At 39.7% G+C, this 23,753-nt stretch overlaps 1 protein-coding gene across 2 annotated transcripts in view; it reads left to right on the plus strand.

Annotated features, from left to right (window-relative positions):
- Window positions 1-23,753, plus strand: part of CHM (CHM Rab escort protein) — a 59,590-nt gene that overhangs the window by 23,963 nt on the left and 11,874 nt on the right. For both annotated transcript variants that reach the window (XM_054169608.1, XM_054169609.1), the window contains exons 6-10: window positions 1,760-1,876; window positions 2,556-2,676; window positions 5,583-5,808; window positions 17,967-18,044; window positions 22,891-22,995. In XM_054169608.1, the coding sequence (XP_054025583.1) occupies window positions 1,760-1,876; window positions 2,556-2,676; window positions 5,583-5,808; window positions 17,967-18,044; window positions 22,891-22,995 (647 nt within the window). The remainder of the gene's footprint in view (window positions 1-1,759; window positions 1,877-2,555; window positions 2,677-5,582; window positions 5,809-17,966; window positions 18,045-22,890; window positions 22,996-23,753) is intronic.

A 23,753-nucleotide genomic window follows, 5' to 3' on the forward strand; every position in this document is an offset into this window, starting at 1 on the left:
TCCTGAAACTCAGTGCATCATTTTTTTATATAGATGAAGCCATAGAATAGATCAGGGTTGTATGGACTTCATAATGTCACAGGAGCAATGAATCCCAATCTTGCTGTAGCCATAAGAACCGCACACCCTTTCTTCTCCCAAAGCTTTTCTCTTCCTGGACAATGTGGAAGGAGCAGTAGTTAGATTATTGTCTATAGCTTTCTTTCTCTGACCATGTTTGTGGCTTCCAAGTTAACTGGAGTAAACAGCATGAATTTTCAAGGTTATTTCTGCTAGTGGTAGCCAGACTATGGAATGAGAAGCTACCTCTACCAGCTTTCTTCATCGGTGGTCCATTGTCTGTGATGAGCAGCATGTAATCCCAAGTAGGTTCAAAAAAGGTGTTCAAAAAAGGATTGGATGAGACACTTGGAGCCATGGTTAAGTTGTTGTGAGGTGTCAGGTATTAGGTAATAGGTTGGACTTGATGATCTCTGAGGTCTTCTCCAACCTTGTTGATTATGTGATAATTGTTCTGTTTAAATAGTGCCATTAAAAAATGTGGATTTTTCAGCAAGGAGAGTCAATCATGCAGCTCTCTGATGTGTTTTAAATGAAAAGCAATTTTCCTATTGGAGTGCTTCCTGGGATTTAGATTTTCCTGTAAATTTATAGATCAGGTAGCCCAGAGAGCTGTCCAACCTGACATGGAATATTTCCAGCAGTGGGGCATCTACTTCCTCTCTGTACTCAGACTGAAGCACTGAATTATAATCAATTTTATTGGAAAAAGTAATTACAGCTAATATGTTACACAGAGCTGCCTAAAGTTAGTTATTATTATGTTGAATTACATTTTACTTAAACTTCTTAGTCTGACATTCTTGTCATGCTGCTTGCACTCTAAAATCTGCCTTCTATGCACTTCACTGTATATGGACATGACTGCAAATTGACATGGGATGGAAGTTTTTCTTGACCTCTGTGCTTTAGATTTTGCATGGAAAGACTTAAAAAACCTCTGGAAACAGAAAGAAACCCCAAACTTGCTTCACTAATGTATTGAATTCTCCGTGGTGATGCTACAAAACACATTATTTCAAGTGTTGGTTCTGTAGATATGTAGATATCACTTTCAAGAATCATTGGAATGACATGGAAACAGCAGTCAGAGCATAGCTGTGAAGCAGATAATCCTATTTTGTATTCTTTTTACACCGTTTCTGTGCCACTCTGTTTCATGGTGTAAATTGCAGTGATTTGCAGAAATTCTGACAGAAGCCTAGTCCTGCATCTGGGTGGGAAATAACCAGGCCCCAGTACAGACTAGGGGTGGTCCTGCTGGAAAGCAGCTCTGTGGAGAAGGACCTTGGAGTCCTAGTGGACAGCAAGTTCTCCATGGGACAGCCTTCCTGTAGGCTCCTTTCAGGTACTGGAAGGCAGCTCTAAAGTCACCGTGGAGTCTTCTCTAGGCTGAACAACCCCAGCTCCCTCAGCCTGTTCTCATAGCAGAGGTGCTCCAGCCCTTGGATCGTCTTTGTGGCCCTCCTCTGGACTCACTCCAGCAGCTCTGTGTCCTTCTTGTGGTGGGGACACCAGAACTGGATGCAGTTGCCTCAATTAATTCAACATTATTGTGCACACAGCACATCTTGTGACTATTTGATTCTACTTCAGTGTGTGTGCTTGTAAATAAAACAACTTACAAACTACTACTGTGTCCATTTGGTGTGACAGGTTCTCTTTACTCACTCTTGTTGCTTTTTCCTTCCCTCTGCAGCTGATGTTCTCCCGAGGTCTGTTAATCGACCTGCTGATCAAGTCCAACGTCAGCAGATACGCGGAGTTCCAAAACGCCACACGAATTCTGGCCTTTCGAGAGGGAAGAGTGGAACGGGTACCATGAAGTCATCTCTTGCATATGTTTGAGCTCATCTTTTGGAAGTCAGGAAACCTGCAATTGGTCACTTGAGAGTTTTGTAGCAATCAGCTAATCCTTTGCTTTAAGATTCTGATTTGAATATGGTTTCTGGAATGAAAAGGTGTTAGTGTATGTTAGACATCATTTAATTGTTTTATAAAGCTAAAAGAAATTACTTAAATCACATGTCAAGTATTTAGAATCACATGTCAAATATTTAGACCTCATGTCAAGTATTTAGACTGTGTTCTACTTGGCAGTTAATGCTCAAATATTCATAGGTTTCTGGTCTTCAGGTACAAAGACAGACATAATTTGCCTCTCTGTTCTTACAAGAGAAGTCGCTGTTGTGGTAATGGCAACAGGAGGTCTTTTTTTATAGTTAATTAATGCAAACTCTTTTGATTAACCCTGCAATTGAAGGTGCAGATGAAGTGGAAGGGAAATAAAAAGGGAAAAAGGCTGAAAAATATTTTAAAGTATTTTTATTGTGGAAAATTTTCAACTTTTTATTATAGTTACAGTAGAAAGAAATACAAGAAAATAACTCCAGCACAAGTAATTGAAAACACTTGTTAGGTATTCAGCCTGCACTTGATGCTTTTCACATCCATAATATGGGGAGTATCTGAAATGATTCAAAAATCTTTTCCAGGTACCTTGTTCTAGAGCAGATGTCTTCAACAGCAAACAGCTCACAATGGTGGAAAAGAGAATGCTAATGAAATTTTTGACATTTTGTTTGGAATATGAACAACATCCTGATGAATACCAAGGTAGAGTTTCACTGAGCAGGGCACACTCTCTTCTTATGACTTCATTCAGTTATGCAGCATTTTGATAGCTCTCCAGTGTTTTCATGCAATTTCTTTTTATGGATTAATCTTCAAAGTATGCTGTGACCTTTTTGTGACCTTTCCAATTCAGTGTTAAATTCTCCTGCTTAAGCTTTTGCTCTTTCAGTTCCCATATCACTCACTGGTTACATTTTTCTTTAACAGCAAGGTTATCTAGTACAGGATGGTCACAAGTTTATTTTTCCCCCCTAATATTTAGATGTTTCCTCTCTTGGGGATTTTTCTAATATAGCATCAAGTATTTGATTTTTCTGTTCTGGGTTTTTAAAATAGTATCTTCATCTTCACAATAGGTTGCCACAAAATCAGAAATGGAGGAAATGGAGATGTCACAGTTTGAAAAGAAATGTAATTGAATGCCTTTTAGTTGTAGAGGGAAAGTTGAAAGTGCCTTCATCAGCTGCTGACTTATGCAGATGAAAGAATATCTGAATAGATTTGAGGCATAACCTGCAAAGAATGATGAGCAATAGGTCAAAGAGGAAAACCAGCCAACACGAGCAACATGCTCTGTGTTTATGCACCTTGTGGTACAAAGCAGGAAGTGATGGTCTCAGTTCTTGGAGTCTAAAGATAAACTGAAGAGAAAAGACAAATCTGTCAGAAGTAATGAGAGAAAATGTTGAACTGTTGGTGCTGAGTTTCAGACTGAGGCACAGCAGTGCTTTTGCAGTTGACTAGCTCGGCTAGGCAGTGTTTTTGGAAGAATGTAGTGTTAAACCTCAATGTTTAAGGTACTGGTTTGATTACTTGAACAAGATCCTTGGATTCGGTACAAAGGTGGGAGAAAATGATTTTGAACATGTGCAGGAAAGAATTGGTTGATATTGAGAGTGGTCTGGTAAGACTGGGAGACAGAGCCTGCAATGAACTCCTGAAGGAGGAAAAGCGCATTAGACTGAAGTGCTTTATAGATTACAGGTAATTTCAGGTTTGCTGCTGGTGGGAGAAATGGAGGTGCTCAGAGTGAGATTATAGGTGGTATTTAGAAAATTTATTAAGGAAAAAAAAAAAAGGAGACACCACATCAATTTTAAATGAATCCATTGATTCATGAATCTAAATGACATTAGATTTATTTTACTTTCAGAGATAGTTAAATAGGTTTTGTTCCTACATTTTAAAACTGCCTGAGAAGTAATTGGGGATATTTTGAGTTAGATTAGTCTAATGAAAATACTTCAGAAATTTAAAATTGCTCTTGGTGAGATCATCACATTCATGGGCAGGCAGACTTCTAATAGGAAAGTTCATGAAAGTGAAGAATTTTTTATGAGTCTTTTTTCTGTGAAATTTGGATTTATACAAGAAGTCTGAAGTGGGGAAAAACGGGATAATTTTTTTTATTATTGTAAGAAAACCCTCATTTTCTGACTTGCTGCATGGCTGTGCAGAGGGTGGGAAGATCCATTTGTAATAAAACAGTGGGTGACTCCTGAACAGAATATATAGCTTGATAATGCTGGTCTCAGGACTGATGGAAGTGTTTCTGAATCAGCTATGAATTTATCCATGACTGAGATTAGTCTGAGGGCAGATTTCTGCATAGTGTGAAAGGATGCTATGCTATTGCTTTTTTCTCCTGGCAAAACCCCCCAAAATCACTCAGAAGTTTTTCAGAGCTGTATCAGTGACATGCAACATTGCAGTGAAAGAGCTTCTGAAAGACTTGAGTGTCTCTGAATTTCAAAATGTGCTGGCAACAGCATTCATTTAAAGAGGAATTTATGGTTCCTCATCCCTGCCATCTTTGGGTCTCAGCCACACGTTTGTGGCAAACAAGTGATCGGTTGGAAATACTGACTGTGCCTTCTCACCTTTGGGTTAAGACGCAGTGTGAATGGCTTCTCTGGCCATAAATACACACTGACCATATTGGTATGGATCCAGCAGTGTTGTTCTTGAGTGGCTGTCATTCAGCTATAATACGGAATTGTATTGTTTAGGCTGGAAAAGACCTTTGAAGGTTATCAAGGCCAACCATTAACTACACCACCAAGTCCACTGCTAAACAATGTCCTTCAGCGCCACATCTTTTAAATACTACCAGGGATGGTGACTGCACCAGTGCCCTGGCTAGCCTGTTCCAGGGCTTGACAGCTCTTCCAGTGGAGAAATTATTCCTCATGTCCAACCTGAACCTCCCCTGGTGCAACTTTGAGGCCACTTACTCTTTGCATTCTCTTGCTACTCAGGAGAGGAGACAAACACATTCCTTGCTACAGCCTCCTTTCAGGTAGTTGTAGAGAGGGAGGAAGTCTGCCCTTAGCCTCCTTTGCTTCAGTCTAAAGAACCCCAGTTCCTTCAGCTATTCCTCATAAGACTTGTTCTCTAGAACTTTTGCCAGCTTTGGTGCCCTTCTTTAGAACCACTCCAGCACCTCAGTGTCTTTATTGTGGTGAGAGGCCCAAAACTGAATTACTTTGGGAAACAGTGTCCCAAGGCACTTCAGTAGATTTCCAGCCACAGGCGCTTACATTTCTCACATGACTGAGAAATAATTTGAGTTCAACTCCAGCATGATGGATAGATGAACCTGTATTTAGGGGTGGTTCTCTGGGCTCTTGGAGACCCATACAATGTGCTTGCTTTGTTTTGAAATACTTCAATGGAGTGATATTTCTGTCTTCTGAGAAAACTCACGCTCTGGGAGTACAAGTTTCAGCGTTCATTGGCAGGGATTATCCATTTTCAGCAAAATGTTTGTTAAAAAAACCTCAGGTTGGTTTTAATTGTTTTTCTTTTTTTGAACATTAAAGCAAACAGAAAAGTGAGAAAATGCAAATGTCTTACTATACCTTTGCCTGAATTGACTTTTTCCTCAGACTATGAGAGCAGCACGTTTGCTCAGTTCTTGAGCACACGAAAGTTAACAGCCAGCTTGCAGCACTTCATTCTTCACTCCATTGCCATGGTTTCAGAGACTGAGTGCAGCACTCTTGATGGTCTTCAGGCAACAAAAAAATTTCTTCAGTGCCTTGGCCGCTATGGCAATACACCATTTCTGTTTCCTATGTATGGCCAAGGAGAGATCCCACAGTGCTTCTGCAGGTAAGAATTTCTCTGAAAAAAGCAAAGTGCTGCCATGTGTCCAGTTTATTATTAATTAAAAAACCAACAACTTCATTCTTTCACCTCTGTTACATTACAGACTTAGACAAACAGGGCAGCTGATGTGAAATGAAACTTTTTATAAGGGTGTCTAGTAACTGGACAAGGGGAATGGTTTGAAGCTGAGGGAGGGTAGGTTTAGACTGGATCTTAGGAAGAAATTCTTCAGTATGAGGATGGTGAGACTCTGGAATAGGCTGCCCAGGGAGGTTGTGGATACCTCCTCCCTGGGGCTGTTGAAGGCCAGACTGGATGAGGCCTTCAGCAGCTGAATCTAGTTGAGAGGTGCCCCATGGTGGGGAGGTAGGAGTAGATGATGTCTGAAGTCCCTTCCAACCTGAGCCATGCTATGATGATTCTATGAAATGATGTCTTCCTTGTCTTGGCATGATCTTGTAGCTCTGTGTAGACCACGAGGTTCCACATAGGAGCTGACCTAACAGAAACGATACTGAGCTATATGCAGCCTGCAGTCCTACATTCAACATCAGAAACAGCAGCTGTATATTCTCCATTCCTTGAGTCCTAAAAGTAATGAAAAGGAAAGAAAGCCCTATTGATTCCCAGACAAAACAACACTTAACCCCTTTCCTGGAAGCATGGCTGCTGAGGTGTGTGAGGGGTTGCAGTGCTATCAGAGGAGTGGCTGCTAGATGCTTTGGGGGCCCATCAGGAGCACACGTGCAGAGGGTGGGCGGTTTTAATTTTCGGTTGCTTCCAACAGTTCAACTGGCTTTGAAAAGGCTGAGGGGTTTTTTAATCTTTTCTTTTGCTGGCAAGCAGCCTTTCCATCTGCTGTCTGTGGGTTTTAATGTAGTAACCTGTAGGTCTGAAGTAAACAAGAGCTCATTTTAAAAAGGCAGTATAGCATGGTGAGGCCATTTTGTTGTCTCAGCGATATGTTTGTGTATCAGTCATTTACATACCAATGCTGAGTCTTACCTACTTTGTTCTTTGGTGGTGGACAAGTTCTGCTGTTTGTTTGTATGCTGCTATTAAGGAATTGTAGTTTACAGCATGTTATTGGATATTATCTTCCTGACTTGTCTGTGTCATGGATTTGGGTTTTCTTTTCTATATCAGTGCTTAAATTGCTGCTAGGAGAATGGCCATAGCAGCTCAAGCCTATTCACAGATTGCATTGAGTTGGAAAGGACCTTCAAAGGTCATCTTGTCCAGCCCTTGCAGTCAGCAAGGACACCTCCAGCTAGATCAGGCTACCCAGGGCCAGAGTCTGATCTTGATTGTCTTCAGGGACAGGGCTTCAACCACCTCTCTGGGCAACCCATTCCAGCTGTATATAGGATGCAATGTATTGACACAAATGTGCTGTAATAATTGTCATAGTTCTTGGAAGGTATCTATAAAGTTGGCACCAGTAGCTGGCTGCATTGTGGAAGATCTTACCTGGTCCTCAGCCTGTGGAATATGATGACTATATGTAGATAACCTAATGTTTCCATTAGTCATAAGACAAGTAGGCAGTGGTTTGTACTACACAGAGCAGAAATGTTACTTGACAACATCTTTTGTCAGTGGCCTTTCATCTGTGATGTAAACTGTGTTTGTATGGAGATGTTAAAAAACCTGGAGAGTGAGGTGCTCAAGCAATTTGTGACCGAGAATTGGTTTTCTCTGTGTTCTCTGGGCACTGTCACAAAACAGAACTCTTGTTTGTAGATTTTTATAGATGTCTTTCATCTCTATAGGACTTCCTGTGGGACCAGCTATCTGCACATGACCAACAGATGAGATGAAAATATTGTCAGTGCCAATATAGTCGCTCAGGTTTTGCAGCTAGACCTTCTTTGGCCTCAAATACCTGGGGGCGGAAGTAAATTTAGTAATTAAAATGGAAATTAGAATTTTAGCTACATTCTCCCCACTGTAGATTCTTCTCAATATAATTTTTCTTGTCTCCTTGAAAGCCTTCTGGCTTTATACTGTTTCATACCCAGTACATGGACTTTTCTGATCTGTAACAGCAATATATGTCAAGAAATATGTCAAGTTAGTGGTGCCTAGAAGTCTTACAAATGTGCTTATCAGAAAATCATTGCATGATCACAGGAATTCTTCAGCTGGCCTGAGCATTCTATTTATGTCTATTAATTGCTCTCTTGTAGGTTTTTTCCTGCTAAATTTTAAGTCTTGCAATAAGGACAGTATTTTAATAGTTGAAGAATACTCTCTCAAACCAAGAAGTAATTATATTTTTTAAAGGTTTGTATTAAGCCCACTCTAATACAAACTAATCCCAAATGTCTTTGGTTTCAAATGAACAATTTAGGAGGCATCACAGTTGGGCTTCTAAAAGTATTTGTTTAGATTAATCATAATTTGCAGCTGTGCTCTGCCTTGGATATTTTTTCTTGCTAAAAGTGAGCAGTATCTGAAGAATTTTGTTCAGCCTGTAGAGTAAAGTGGCAACACCACAACCTATACATCACAGCCTCCAGTTTTTATCACCAGGTTATCAGAGTAAGGTGTCACCTGTTCTGTGATTTCTAACCACCCTTCTATAGTCTGTTTTAATGTAAACCTCTTAAGCGTTTCTTGCAGCCAGTTACACTGTGTGTTCTCATCAAGGCTACTGTTATAAATGGCATGCATGCATATTTATGTGAATGAGTCAAAGACATTTGTAAGTCACATCCTTGCATTCTAAATGAATTCTGCATAAACACTACCCCATTTTATAACTACTGACGACACCTGAGTGAGTAAAAGCGGTGTTAGTTCTTTATTGGTTTAAACAGGTATGGTTTAGGAGAGAAAATTAAACTTTTATATCACTGTAATGTACCTCCCAATATGTTGAGGTGCAGAGTGAGATTTTGATCTCCATAAATTGGATGTGTGGTACAAGGAAGGTCACTGGAAGCCTCCTGCTAATCCAGGCTGACAAGCAGCAAAATTTTACTGGCCTGTCTGGCAAATTCCTTCTGTTCAAACTTCTTGGTATGAAGCTGTTATGTCTCTTCCTGTCTAATGAAATAGCAGTAATAGTGTGCTTAGTAAAGACAAATATGGGAATGTCTCCTTGGGGAAAATTCAAGCTTCAGGAGGGCAGATTTAGACTGAATATTAGGAAAAAATTCTGAACAGGAAGGGTAGTGAGAAGCTGGAACAGGTTGCCCAGGGAGGTCATGGATGCCCCCACCCTGGAGGTGTTCAAGGCCGGGTTGGATGAGGCTTTGAGCAACCTGGTCTAGTAGAAAGTGTTCCTGTCAATGGCAGTGGGGTTGGAACTAGATGGTCCTTAAAATCCCTTCCAACCCAACCCATTCTATGAATCTATGAAAATCAAAGCAAGCCATTACATTTTCTATGGGAAACCAGTAGGTAAGACAGCTAGGGAAAGGAGTGTATGGTTTGCAGATTGCTGTGTAACAACTTGCTCTAACAATATACAGTTTGCTGTATTTGCTTGTTGCAAATCTGTAATAACAACTTTGATTTCCATGAGAAAATGCCCCTAAAGAAGACCTCTAATTCTGCATCATTGGAAACTGTAAAGTCTCAATGATACAACATTTGGAACCTTTAGTCTGATTTTGATGGTGGGGTTCTGGTTTTAGAAGACATCAGGAAATATCCCAAATATTTTCTGACACAGATAATGCTAAAATTGTCAGCAACCAAATTTTGTGACTGGGGAAAGAAAGAGGTTTGACTTAAAAATTCAAAGTAGTTGTCAAATAAGAAGACAATACTTGCTTTTGCACATTGTGTGACATTGCTCTTTTACAGCTTGAATCCCCTTTCTTTCCTTCCAGTTTTTCAGAAGCAAAGCTTGGGAATGTTGTCTGGTTTGGAGGAACATTTGGAAGTGCTGTTTTACAGATGCTGTTCCACACAGCTCACTTTTGCAGGTTCCCTCAGTGAAACAGGCCTCTTACTGTGGGGTTTCTTTTGACGTGAAGTCTTTCTAGGAGCTTTCAGTTGTGGTTCTCTTCACCCATCACCAGTGTTGTTAGATGAGTGACAGCTGTAGATTGTGGCCTTGCTTCTGTGATTTTTCTCAGTGCTTGCTTTGTGAACCCATGGTGGTTTAGGGGAAGACTCTGCAGTTTCTCTTTGGTTTCATATTCATCCAAATGTGAACATTTGAATGGAAAGAAGACTTTTTGAGGAGTAGTTGAGCATTTTTTTTTCTCATTTGAAGTTTTATAGGGAATTGGAGACTGTATGTGGTCTGTCCTCTCACAAGGGTTCTGGGGGGTGACACATGGGTTTGTTTCTCTTTGTTAAAGAGTCATCCAAAAAATAACAGATATGGGCATTGGAGTAGGTGTTGAGTGGTAGAATTTCTTCAGCTGTTTTGCTGTAGGAATTAGTGATTCACTGACTTTAAGGGTTGTCAGTTAATGAGTTGGACTTCCTATAAATGGGCTTTGAACTTTCACATTGTGCATGTATTTGGGGGGCAGAGTTACCATTTTTTTCGAAGTTGTTACAGATTCTAACTGAAATTAGTCTTTTTCATGTCAGTGCCAGTGACAGTAGTAATTTTGTGATGGAGGAAAGATCTGATTAAGATGGTTCATCTCTTTCAGTCCTTATATTTACAAGAAGATTAAGAGTCCAGGCTGAGATGTGATGGATTGTGTGATTGATTTGGAAGGTTTCTGTATATCTCTGAAAAATGAATAATCAGGTTTTGCCCTTACATTTGTGCTATTACCTGCTACAAATGTTGAAGCTTCTGAGGTAGTCTTAGGTACTTTAACATTTCCAATAGTGTCCTTGTTGCCATCTCTGGGAAGAATTTAGCATCTGAAATCAGGGCTGGACTTGAGGAAACCTGAATTGATGGATTAAACATTTAAGGCAACGTCTTTTTCATTTGAATCTATACATGAGTAGCATGTCTCTAGATGTAAGCAACATGCATAACCTTTCTCTATGCTAATTGTATTGTTTGGCATCTTAATGAGAAATTCAAACCATGTTAATTCCTTGTGACAGTCAGGCATGACAGAGGTAAGCCTTAGCATGCGTGCAATTCGGTGCCAGTTGGAAAGGTGATTTTCAAAAGCAGAGGCTGTATCTGAGATACGAGTTCAGTCCTCATTTCAAGATACAGCATGTTCATCTTTATATATCTAATTGCTAAATACTGAATAGAAAGAGTAGCTGCAACACTTCTTTCTTAATTGTTTTCACTTGCATTTCAGTGAAATAATAAAACCTTTTACACAGTTTGGGTTTTAAAGACAAAGTTAACATATTTCTACTCATGCCATTGGCAAGCGAATGCAAAATGAGCAAGCGTAGTTAGCATGATTATTTGTAGGATCAGTTGTTTGTTTTTCCCTCTAAGGAGAAGCTCTTCCTTGGGATAAGCATCAGGGAAGTGAGATAATCCATCATTCTGAGACCTGTTCACTAGTGATGGATGGATAGATTGGTAAAGTAACTCAATAATCTTCTTTTTTTCCAGGTTATTCACAGATCAGTGAGCATCGTCGTTAATAAAGCTATGGAATGCTTTTGTGTCCTTGCCCACATTATTTCTCAGAATTTGACAGGAAAAGACTTTTAATTTGGAAATAACCTTTGTTGTGGAATGCATTCTAAGTGTATGGAACTTTGAAAATGCCTTCCCATTTTAGATTTTATCTTTTGTCCCAGAGAGGTGCTTGGTAGTTCTTTGTTTAAAAAATGGTTTACAGTTATGAGAGCTTTCTGCTCATTATTATTTCACTGGTGAGAAATACAGGGTTCTTCAGAAGTTCATACCTCCTGAGTCATAGAATCATAGAATGGCTCAGATTGAAGGGGACCTCAAAGATAACCTACTCCAACCTCCCCACCATGAGCAGGGACACCTCTCAACTATACTCAGCTGCTCAAGGCCTCAACCAAGCTGGCCTTGAACACCCCAAGGGAGGAGGCTTCCACAACTTCCCTGGGCAGCCTGTGCCAGAGTCTCACCACTGTTATACTGAAGAACTTCTTCCTAAGATCCAGTCTAAACCTACCCTCCCTCAGCTTCAAACCATTCCCCCTTGTCCTGTCTCTAGACACCCTCATGAAAAGTCTCTCTCCAGCCTTCCTGTAGCATCCCTTCAGGTATTGGAAGGCAGCTCTAAGATCCCTGTGTTGAGGCAAGCCTCAACAATTAGAAGGCTTCAACAATTAGAATATATCATATGGGATGCTTTGAATCATATGACTGTTGCCAAAGTGTATTGATTTCAGATCCCTAAGCATGGAAAATTTTTCTGTCCAGGGGTTAAAATGTACCTTGTGGTGCAAAAAGTTACATGGAACTTGACATTAAGAAAGAGTGAAAGTACCTTACATTGCACTACTGTCATTCTTGGTCATTCTTGCTTCATTGTACAGTCATATTTGGAACTTAAAAGCATTAAATATAAATGCAATAGTGCGATGATAGTTCAGTAATTATTCAATTTAATAATTAAGGTGATTATGATATGAAGGAAGTATGTCTGATAGTTATTTGGTACTATCTCATAACAGCCTCTTAAGAAGTGAATCACTCTGTGTGGGGATGTGCAGATTCTGGTTTATTTGTTCTTCCTGAGAATTAGGACAAATATATTAGAGCAGATTTCTGGAAAAGACACAGTGTTTATTATTGGAGCAAATCTGGGATGTAAATGCAAATGTAGTTTAGCAGAGTCCTTTTTCATTAAACTAGAAGGCAGGGAGAAGTTGTTTCCAAAAGATTACTGAATTAGTAAAACAGTCCTTCAGTTTCATTGAACTTTCTGGAGGCAGAGAGCAGATAAAAGAATTTTAGAGCTGATCTAATGCTTACTGACTAGTTTCTGGTTACTCATTTTTTGTTTCCACCCTATGGCCCTGATCTCCCAAGCTGTTGTATAATTGTAGCCAAAGGACCTTGTGTGAGGAATGTCTTTTCTTCTTACCAGGTTTGACCAGGCTTTTTTTCTTTTCCCCAGTCCCTCTCTCAGCTGTGACCTGTCCTTGCTGAGCTGTCACCATTCCTGCCTGCCATATCTTTCTCCATGAAAACAGTTTGTTGAAACTGAAATGGGCAGTAGTCCTGGTTTCTTTGGTGGTAAAAATACCCACCGGTGTTTTGATGAAGAGCTTTGCCATTGGAGCATTGCCCAGTCACAGTGATAGGAATTCCTTCTGTTGTGCTATACTAGGACAGAAGCAAAGATCTAGTGAAAGAAATTATCTTACTGTATGAGTAAGATATATGTATCTTTTATATATGTATATATATTCTGCTTTTGAACATTTCCAGAACATAGGACAATATTGCAGGGAACGCTGAAGTTGTAGGGAGTGTTCAAGAAACACAGCATTTAACATAAGAACCAGAACATGTCTTCCTCTGTGTGCAAAAAGAAATGGAAAGAGGACAATTCATTAATTCAGCACTTGGAATGGTTTGCTGTGATCTTTCTCCACAGCTCATTGTGCTGTGTCTGCAGTTTCCATCTTTGAGAGAAGCAAATATTTCACAGATTCATATAAAACGGTTTGGGTTGGAATGGACCTCAAAGATGATCCAGTTTCAACCCCACTTCCTTCCTCAAGCTTCATTCCATTCCCTCTCATCCTGTCAATACAAGCCTTTGTGAAAGAGTCCCATCCCAGCTGTCTTACCCTCTCAGGTACTGGAAGGCTGCTCTGAGGTCTCTCTAGAGCATTCTCTTCTCCAGGCAGAACAGCCCTGACTCTCCCAGCCCATCCCCATAGGGAAGGTCCTCCAGCCTCGACTTTGTGGCCACCTCTGGACCTGCTCCAGCAGTTCCTGGTCTGTCCTTGTGTAGGGGCACCAGAACTGGATGCAGTGCTCCAGGTGGGGTCTCACGAGAGCAGAATAGAGGGGCAGAATCACCTTCCTTGTCCTGCTGGTCACACCACTTTTGATGGGGCCCAGTTTTTGCAATGGAGAACTGTACAACTGAGGTGAAATGTACGGCTCCATTCATCTTAGCTTGTAGAAGACAATTATCTGCTAGAAACAAAGCATGCTTTTTTGGGGGTGTGGAACTGTGTAGTAAGCTTTTCCCGTTCTTTTCTGTGGTTTCAGAATGAACTGTGGTTAAGTCTGTAATTCAAAGGTCTGTATGGTATTTCTGTGTTGAGAATCAAGATGTCAGATGGAGAGACATTCTATTTTTGTTCCATTAATATCAGAGAGCATTACATCAAAGCAGTAAACTCCTCTTGTAGCAACAGATGCAGCAACCCTGAAGCGTATTTTCTCTCTTGTTACATTAGCGTTTAATTAAAGAAAACAACTAGTTGGAGGCACTTACTTTCTGTGAAATGTAATGAAGATTTATTTTGTAAGTGACCTTCACTGTATTAGCTGAATCAGTAATCAGTAAAATTAATAGAATAATCAAATTACATACAAACTCATAAATCATTGTGAATATGCTGTCAGAAATTCAGCTTTTAATCCATCCTATTGTTTCACGGCTATATTAAAAATTACAACTGCAGATTCCTGCCTTGATGGGAACTGAAATGGCATTTGAAGGCTGTGTATGATGGAGGGCTACCAGGCCAAAAATTTTCACAACTGTTAATTTAGCCATAATATGATTTGATGTCATGAGGGCAAAGTTGAAGTTGGGTACGGTGTTGTTGCTGTCTTTCAGCAAAACTTGAGTTATTGGTGTAGGCAGTCGCCAGTTAATTAGAGTAATATCAGTTTAAATGTCTGTCATTTAGGGTTAATGGTATCAGAGAGTTGCCTTGTACTTGAAGTACAGTCAAATTATCTTGAATAGCCTATTGTACAAAAGTAATGTTAGCACAGTGATTCTACCTTGTCATAAATTACCAGGATGCCACTTGGTTTAATCTCTCAATTTCTCTATTTCAATAATTTTGGCAGGTCCTTCCTGACGGTGTTGTTTTGCAGGCTAGGCTGGCTCAGTAGGTGTTGTGACTCTATGTAATTGTTCAGCACAACACAATCAAAATTCCTTTCCATTTTCATTTTAAAAGAGGATTTTTTTTGCTGTCCTGCTGAGGAAACAGGTCATGCCCTCCTCCACAGGATAGCAAACTCTTCCTGAAGTTATTCACATATTTGTGCAGCCCAGCCAAACAGCAAAGTTCTTTCAAAGTACCCTAGAAAAATAAAGTGCATACATCTAAAAGCCCTTGACTGTGGTTGAAGTCTATGGAAAAATACAATTAACAGTTTCTAATAAAGGCATCTTAGTTCTAGTGAAGGTAATAGTGAGTCCTTATATACAACATGGAATAAATTCATCTGAGTTGGTTTGGAAGATCCTTGTATGTGCTTTGTCAGGCAAGAGGCCGTTGGCTGCAGCATTAGAGACAATGAGCCTGTAGCTCAAGGCTCTCTAATAATTCTTCAGTGGATGGTTAGCATTTATGTCATCTTCAACAATCTCCAGAAAACCAAAGCTGTCATTCAGCATGGTGTGTGTTCTCTCTGCTTCTACAGCAAGAGCTGTATCTGGGGAGCTGAGTCTTCTGGTCAGGATGTTGCTGACACTTCCTTTTGGAGTACCATTCAGAAGAAAAGCCGTTTGGTAACACGCTCCAGCCATTTGCATGATGAATTTCGGATTCATCAACTGTCTAATACGACTTTGGATTGCCAATAGGGACTCTATTCTAGGAAGTCAGGTTTACAAAATGAAGCTTTTCATCCTGGGATCTATTTATCATCTGCAAACAGATACTTTTTAAGATCTTCAACTTCAGATTAAAATACTGGGGGGGTTGGACAAGATGACCATGGAGGGTCCCTTCTAACCAGATGCACTCTGTGATTCTCTGATCAAAACAAAACAAAAAACCCTTAAACAGCACCACCAAAAAACCTGTTAGTAAACCAGGAAAATCCTGCTATCATCCCAGGAATCTGGGAGAACTCTTCCACCAAACCAGCCTGCCTTTCTCATACTGATTGTTTGCTTTGGCTTAGTCTTATGGCTGGCTAATGGTAGTCAGGTATTAGAGTGTAATCGTGCTCCTCTCTTAAATGACCATGTACACTTGACCAAAAAGATAAAGAGAATTACACATTCTTGTTTTAAATCCCAAACCTATGCAGACTCTTAATTTCTGATTTATTTCCTACCCAACCCTCCCAGCTTCAGCTCTGTCCTTCCATCTCTGAGCTGAACGTCTAATGGCTGCGTCACTCAAACTCAGGGTTTCCATCTCTGTCACGGTCAGGTGTATCAGTGTGTCACTGTGTGGCAGGGGCTACAGACTGGTTTAGGGTTTATTCCTAAGAGGCTGTTTACTTTTGAATCGTAGGGGTCGGAAGGACACAGGTGTGTTTAGCTTGGAGGACAAAGGAAGGATTGGCAAATGTCACTTGTTAGCATTTGACAGTTGTCTCTGATAGAGCAGTTCTCTCTGAGAGAAGGCTGTGCAGGGTCTGACAGTATGCAGATTATTTGTTTGTTCTTTCTCTTCAGCATACATGAGCAGAGGTCAATGATAGCTGATTGATCTGAGTGAAGTACTGGAGAGCCTTAAATAAGTACATCAAGAGCAAAATGCATTAAGGATTCCCAAGACAGATCAGATACTGCAAACATTCCAAAACTGAAATGGTATCTTAAGGGATCAGACACATCTGCCCAAAGTTTTTTCTTTACCTTTTGCCACTGGGTCATTTCCATGCTGACTGGAGATTTTAGAGAGAAAGATTAAATCTTTTTGAACAGGATTTGAAAAAACAGTTTTAAAAATGTTCTCATTGGGTTAGCTTTTCCCACACAAAGTTCTGGAGAATTGAATCCTCTGTGCTTTATATTGTTCTTACGATCAGAAATCCCCTGAAAAATGCACTGTAAAGAAAAAACTGGCTGAAGTGTATCTTGATTGACTGGTGGTGAAGCTTGGTTCTTGAGAGTCTCTAACATGTTTTCTTGTTCTGTAAAATGCAGAACTCCTCTGCGTTAGGCTGCTCTCAGAAAGGTTAGGATCTTTTCAAAACACACAGCAGAATGAATATTGCCTTTTTGTGCTCCCTTGACAGCATTTTGAAGAATGTGTGCTTCCATTAAGTCTTTCAGGAGCTAGAGCTCAAATTGTTAGAACTAGTGATCCCACAGTCCTTCCAGTGGAAATCTGGGCACAGTAACCATTTTAGCCATTACTTGCAGAAACTAAACTTTCAGGTTTTACCTTGTGTGACTTCACATCAACAGAAGAGTAATCCTTAAAGATTAAGCTGGATTTGGCAGACACAGGAAGTTAGGATGTAGGATCACATTTAACTGAACTTCCACTGCACAGCTTTGCAAGAGAGCAGTTTCAGACATCTAGTGAAGAGCTTCAGTCAGAGATCTTTACAAGAGGCTGATAGACCAGCTGGACAGGGATGGAATTATCACAGCAGGCTGACTTCATGCATCCAGTCTCTCATATTTAAATGCCAGGATCTAATTCCTTTAAACTTTGAGGCTTCAAGTTGAAAACCAGACAAGTTACAACACTTACTTAATGCCTGGGCATCAATTTCTTTGTTTTAGGTACTGGGCTTGTTTTGTGAGTGGAAAACTGCTAAATATACTTCAGTATACTTTGATAAACTGTCCTGTGAAGCTTTGCTCCATGCACAGTCCACGCTCTCCCTTAGCTTCAAACCATTCCCCCTCGTCCTATTGCTAAACACCCTTATGAGAAGTCCCTCTGCAGCCTTCCCATAGGATCCCTTCAGGTACTGTAAGGCAGCTCTAAGGTTCTCTGCTGAACAAGCCCAGCTCCCTCAACCTGTCCTGATAGTAGAGGTGCTCCAGCCCTTTGATCAACTTTGTGGCCCTCCTCTGGACACTCTTCCAACAGCTCTGTGTCCTTATGCTGTCCAGTCTTAAATGAGTGCTGATGCTAATGCACCAATTTAGAGAACTCAGGTAAACACTAACACAACCCCAGTTAACAACACATCCTTCAGAAGAACTCCAGGCCATGCTTGCTTTTGATTGTTTTCTGATTGTCTAATTCAGAGATTTAGATGTGTCATTGAAAATGTACTGTGATGTGCCCAGTACTTTGCCTTGCTGGTGACACAAGCTCACACTGATTACAATTAGTCATGATAGGAATAACCTTTATTTTCTCTCCTGTGTCTGCAGGCTGTGTGCTGTCTTTGGAGGTATCTATTGTCTTCGCCATTCTGTGCAGTGCCTTGTAGTGGACAAAGAATCTGGACGGTAAGGGCAACAGAGGTAACTGCTGTTTGTATACAGAAGACAGGTGAAAAATGTGTTAAGTCAGTGCAAAACAACAAAAAAAAAGATCTTCAAAGATCCTCCTTGATATTAATAACAGATCAACCTTGATTAAAAGTAATTTGTGTATAGGTCCTCCAGAACAAGGAAAGTGGGTCTAGAATATAGAAACGAAATTAATTTCCCTGTGATATTACTCCAGCTCCTGATCACCCAAGCTTGGAAGACAAATCATTTCAGCTGCCGGAGGGCTGGTGATGAGTGATGTTAGTTTTCCTTGTGGCCTTACCTACCCTAATTGATTTTCATCAGATGACAACAAAGCCCTCTGTTATTGCATTTTTAAAAATGGAGCTCACCTAAAGACTCATCAGATTAATCTTTGCTGATAATGCATGTCACTCCAAGAGAAAAGACTTTAATGAGTTTTTAGGTAGATTGTTGTCATAAACTATGCTGCCCTCTTATCCTAGCATAAATTCTTTTACAACAATCTCAGGCCTGGAGGTAGCTTTAAAGCTGAGCTAAGAAAAATCAACCTGGACTCTCTCCCATAGCGGCATTTTTCACACCTCTGCAAGTTGTTGTGGTTTCTGGTATTCCTGTTATATACATTCTATTGGGTTTTAGTACAGACTTAATTCTCCTGATAGGCTGTTTCTGGCTTAATTTCTGGAATTCAAAAGTTTAAAAGATTCTGTAGAAAATGAAGGTAGAAAAGATGTAGTCACGTTTGAGCGAGTAGGTAAACGCTGAGCGTGATGTGTTTGCTTTCCAGTTGCACTGCACATTTGCTTCTTTGAGCATGGTTATTTTAGGTAGATTTGTTGTGACATGGGCAAGTAGTGTCTATTTTCCCTGAAATCCTAGAAGCAGTAGATTCTTCCTCCCAGTTCCTTAAGGTTTTGAAGTTCATTGCACAGCTTTGGGCTTTTAGATGCAGGTGTGATGGTATTTCTTCATCAGTGGCATTGTTTTAAGGACGTGGTTTGTGTGCAAATAAAATTACAAGCCCTTCTTAAATTACCTAATTTATTTTAACACTAATATTTGATCTCTTATTGTAGGCAGCTTTATTTTCCAATAATGGAAAACAGATATAGTATTGTATAATAATACATTATATAATGTTGCTTAAACAGTAGGGGACTCTTTCAGAGGGACAAAGTTTATAGCTGTTAGCAACTTCCAAATGCCACTCCGTAAAGGTCTTAGCACATCAGTGGTGCTGTTTGCCCAGGTTTCCAGTTTACTTTGCAAATTCTGAAGATCTTTGAAATGAGTATTCTCTTTGTCAAGGTTATATGTATTCCAATAAAAGGTGGAGAGCTGCTTTTCCTTTAACCTGCTTTGATGTCTTGAATCCACTAAGGTACTAGGATTCCAGATGGGTTTCAAGTGGCTTTTTTAGGCTATTAGCCTACTTCAGTGGTTCACTTACACCATTTTCACTTAAAAAAGGAGGACAGATATTTGAGGTGCAGAATTGCTTACATATTTTTAAGACTTTCAGTATTCCCAAAATATTGGTGTTTTAAATAATGCCTTTATCTGGTGCTAAATACAAAGAAGCACAGCACATCCAGCTTCCCAGGTCACCTGCCTTTTCCTCAGAGCTGTCTGCCTGCTTCTGTTGTCTCTTTCTAGGTCTCCCATAGTTTCAAAGCAAAGCACATTACAAAGTAGCATTTCTAAATCAAAACAATTCAACCCCTACCCCCAGCCTTATAGAAGAGAAGGGAGTTGTCAGATGTCTTTGAGATGATGAAAATAATGCCTCCTAGGTCTCCTTGCCTGGAGAAGAGAAGGCTCAGGGGAGACTTTATTGCTCTCTACAACTACCTGAAAGGAGGTTGTAGACAGGTGGGGGTTGGTCTCTTCTCCCAGGCAACCGGCAGCAGAACCAGAGGACACAGTCTCAAGCTCCAGTTTAGGCTGGAGGTGAGGAGAAAGTTCTTCCCAGAAAGAGTAATTGGCCATTGGAATGTGCTGCCCTGGGTGGTCGTGGAGTCCCCGTCCCTGGAGGTGTTCAAAAAAGGATTGGACGTGGCACTTGAAGCCATGGTTTAGTTAGTCATGAGGTGCTGGGTGATAGGTTGGACTTGATGATCTCTGAGGTCTTTCCTAACCTTGCTGATTCTATGATTAAAACAAAAAATAAAAAATTGAGAGGGTTTTGAGTATTTTCAGTCTTTTTTTCCTAATAATGTTTTTAAGCCTCAAACACAGTTTTCACCATTTGCAAAAAGGTCACCCAAAAAGCTGAACTTCTTTGCCCCAGGTATATGTTTTAATTCAGTTGTATTCTCTCTTGATTTTTCTTTTCTCTCACCTGAAGGCCATATTACCCCTTCTGCTTGCTCAGTCTTTTCTTTAGAGTGTTACTTAGCAAGCTATCCAGTGTGTTGCTTACATCATCTCTATTTCCTTTCCCTTCTGCTTCTTTCTTCATATTATCTCCTTCCTTACTGTGTATTCCCTCCTTGCACCAGTTCTCATTTCCTCTTGTCTCTGGGCTTCAGTGTTTTGCCTAATAAAAATCAGCTATCACGTTGTTAATGAGGGTATTTATGAGTTACTGAGCTTCTGAGTCAACAGGCCATTAATAGTAATTGGTAATAGACAAGTTCATATCTCGTTGTCAGGACAGCTGTCTGTGTAGCTGCAGAGCCAGCTTGCTTTGGTTACAAATAGGTTAAACAGTCAAACTGTTCAGTATTTGTTGCTCTTTTATAAGCATCTTCCACAGGCTTTGAGACTTAATCAGTATCTTACTGCTGTTAGTTTTTAGCTAATTCATCCTTACAGCTACAGCCTTGATTTTCTTCTCAAATTCTTTGTTGATAGGTTAATTCAAAGTCCATAAATAAGACCAAAGTTTATTCCAGCTGCTTTTTAGACATGGCTAACATTCTCCTCAGCACAAGAAAAATAAATGTAGTTGAATGCTTCTTCCCTTTTTTACTATCCATGGCTGCATATCCAGAGAGCAGTAGAGTTCACCCCAATCTTCGCAGTTAGTTTTATCATTTCATTGTAGTCCTTTTTATTGTTTATGGAAATAAGGTTCAGGGAAGACAGTGTGAAAGTACAGAAACTCTTAGACCTATTTTAAGGTTTTGGTAATCCACTTGAAAATTTCTGGGGTTTAAGTATTGTATCAGACTAAATCTGCTGGTTCAATAATGTGTGCAGAACATCCTGAGTTCTTGGTAGAAGTCTGATACCTGTTAAAAAACAAACCCCACCTGATATCCTCAGGTTGCAGAAAAGTCACGTTGAGTGTATGCATGATGGTGGTTTTGCTTTTTGCTGTTTGTTTTCTCCTGAGGGTCACTTTTTTGGGGGTACATTTGATAACATTTCAGGTATTTCACACTGCATAGATTGCACTAATAATGATCATGGACATTGTCTGTTGATCACACTTTACCTATGCTTCCAATTACATAATTCTGGCTCCAAACCAGAAAAGGTATGATAAATGGAAATTTATACATCTGTAATAAAAAGATATAGCAAACACCTAGTAATTTACATATCTCTCTTGAAATATTGCATACTGGCTTTGTCAGTGCTGCTAAGTCCATTTCAAGGATGTCGCCCTTAGTCCATTAGTTTGGATAATGAGCCCTATAAAGTACATTTATAACTCGTGGCACTGCAAGGAGATGGATTCTAATTTTCATCCTTTTATCTAGACACATTGAAAGAAGGTCAATGGAGGGTTCTGTATGATTCATTGTCCCAACACATATCAGATGACAGAGACCTGATAATGTCAGTGCATAAGTGTTTTCCATATTTGGAAACAGTACTTGAAAGAAATGCTCTCAACATCACCCTTTGAAGTAAAGTGAAGACTGAAATTAAAAGTGCTATCTCTTTTTCTGTTTAAAATCTTATCAAACATATGACCTGATAGCTATTCTTGAACAAAGGAGAGGAAACAACACTTAGCAGGGAAGTAAAAAGTCTGTCGTTGCTTTTGCTGGCTTTGAGTGATGCAACATGACATTTAATCAACCTTTCCCCTTCCATAATCTTTAGGGGGGATGGCAGGGGAAATTGTTTCATAAACAATGAGAAAGGTTATAATTAGAAATGAACTGTAGCAGCTTGACTTCCTTGTTTATTTGCAGTATTCAAATGAGGGCTTGAGAATGAAATCAGTTAGACTAATGCTAAGAAAAAACTTCTTAAAGTTGCAAGCAAAACACATGTTGATGAGAATGGGATTGAAACTGTGTGAAGAAAGCTGTGTTTAAAGTAAATAATACTTGTACCATGGGGCTTCAATTGATTACTGTCCTCAAGTTCTGTTGAGCGTAGGTGTGGATATGTATGTAAAGAAGTTAGTGTTCTAAAAATCTGATTGATTGCCATAAATCTCTGACATTGCTACGCAGGAGTTGTGTGCACCCTGCTGCAACTCTCATTTAAGTCTACAGAGGTTTACTAAAGTTAGTGGCATCTGATTGCCATTACTTAGGTAAAACAGGTATCATTGTCATGTACAATCAAATGCCAGTGTTATCAGCTTTTAGTTTTCTTTCTTTCTGAAGTGACTAATTCATTAATGTTCTGATATCATTAATTATAATGGTATAGCATTTAAATATATATATATATATACACACACAGACACACAAGGTGGAATGTGGACGTCTAGGCTATAGTTATTTTAGGGGTTCACATGTTACCCGTGTAGCTAAGTTACTTGAAAGATCTAAACTATGTGCTCTACAATTCCGTTTCAAAACCTTACACATTGTTTTATTACCTTGTATCTACATTTCTTTGATTTGTTGTTTGCTTTTTTTAACAGATGCAAAGCTATTGTGGATCATTTTGGACAAAGAATAAGTGCTAACTATTTTATTGTGGAAGATAGTTACCTTTCAGAGAGCACATGCACCAATGTGTGTTACAGGTATGTACTGAAACAGTTAACATAGTGAAGTCCTTTAAATAATGATGCAAATTAAATTGAAGAGATTGTTGTCTCCTGCTTTATTTTTGCAGTTCAGCTGAATTCTGTGCATAGGTTTTGTCTTCCATATACCTGAGGGCATACTGTATATTTTCTATCCTTAGGTTCCTTAAACTGCCCTCCAAAATACAGTCTTTTTGTCCTTACTAAAAATCCAGTAGTTCTAAGTGCGTGATGGCTTCGGTGTTTGGAAGGCAGAGATGCCTGATGCCTGTTGCTGTCCTTTCTTTACATTTGTTCAGATTTAGAAAAGTGTTAAGGGGTATTGTTTTCTATGATACATGTTCCTGCCAAAAGCATTGGACATACTGACTTTGTCTTCAAAATATTGCAAATAAGATAGTAGCAGAACTGCAGTAGTAGGTGGATTGATGAGAAACTTCAGTTTAGGAACTCCACCCTAGTGTCTTGCCCTTTAATCCAAAGTGTCCTGTGCCGTTTGGAACATGAAAGGTCTTGTAGTAAGCTGCTGCTAATCTTGGTCAAATAACATCAACTTTAGAAAATCAGAAGGGTATCCAGGCTCTTCCATATAATAGTCCTGTCTGATTTATTCAGAATCTCTGTTTCTCATTGAAGATACTACCTTAATGTTCCAGCTGTGTTCCCGCTCCAGCAGCAGGCAGAATATCCCACAATCAATCCTGTTACTTACGATTATCTGGTTAAACAGCCTTCCCCCAGTATTGTGTTGAGGT

The sequence above is a fragment of the Dryobates pubescens genome, chromosome 18, assembly GCF_014839835.1.
Source record: "Dryobates pubescens isolate bDryPub1 chromosome 18, bDryPub1.pri, whole genome shotgun sequence".
NCBI lineage: Eukaryota > Metazoa > Chordata > Aves > Piciformes > Picidae > Dryobates > Dryobates pubescens.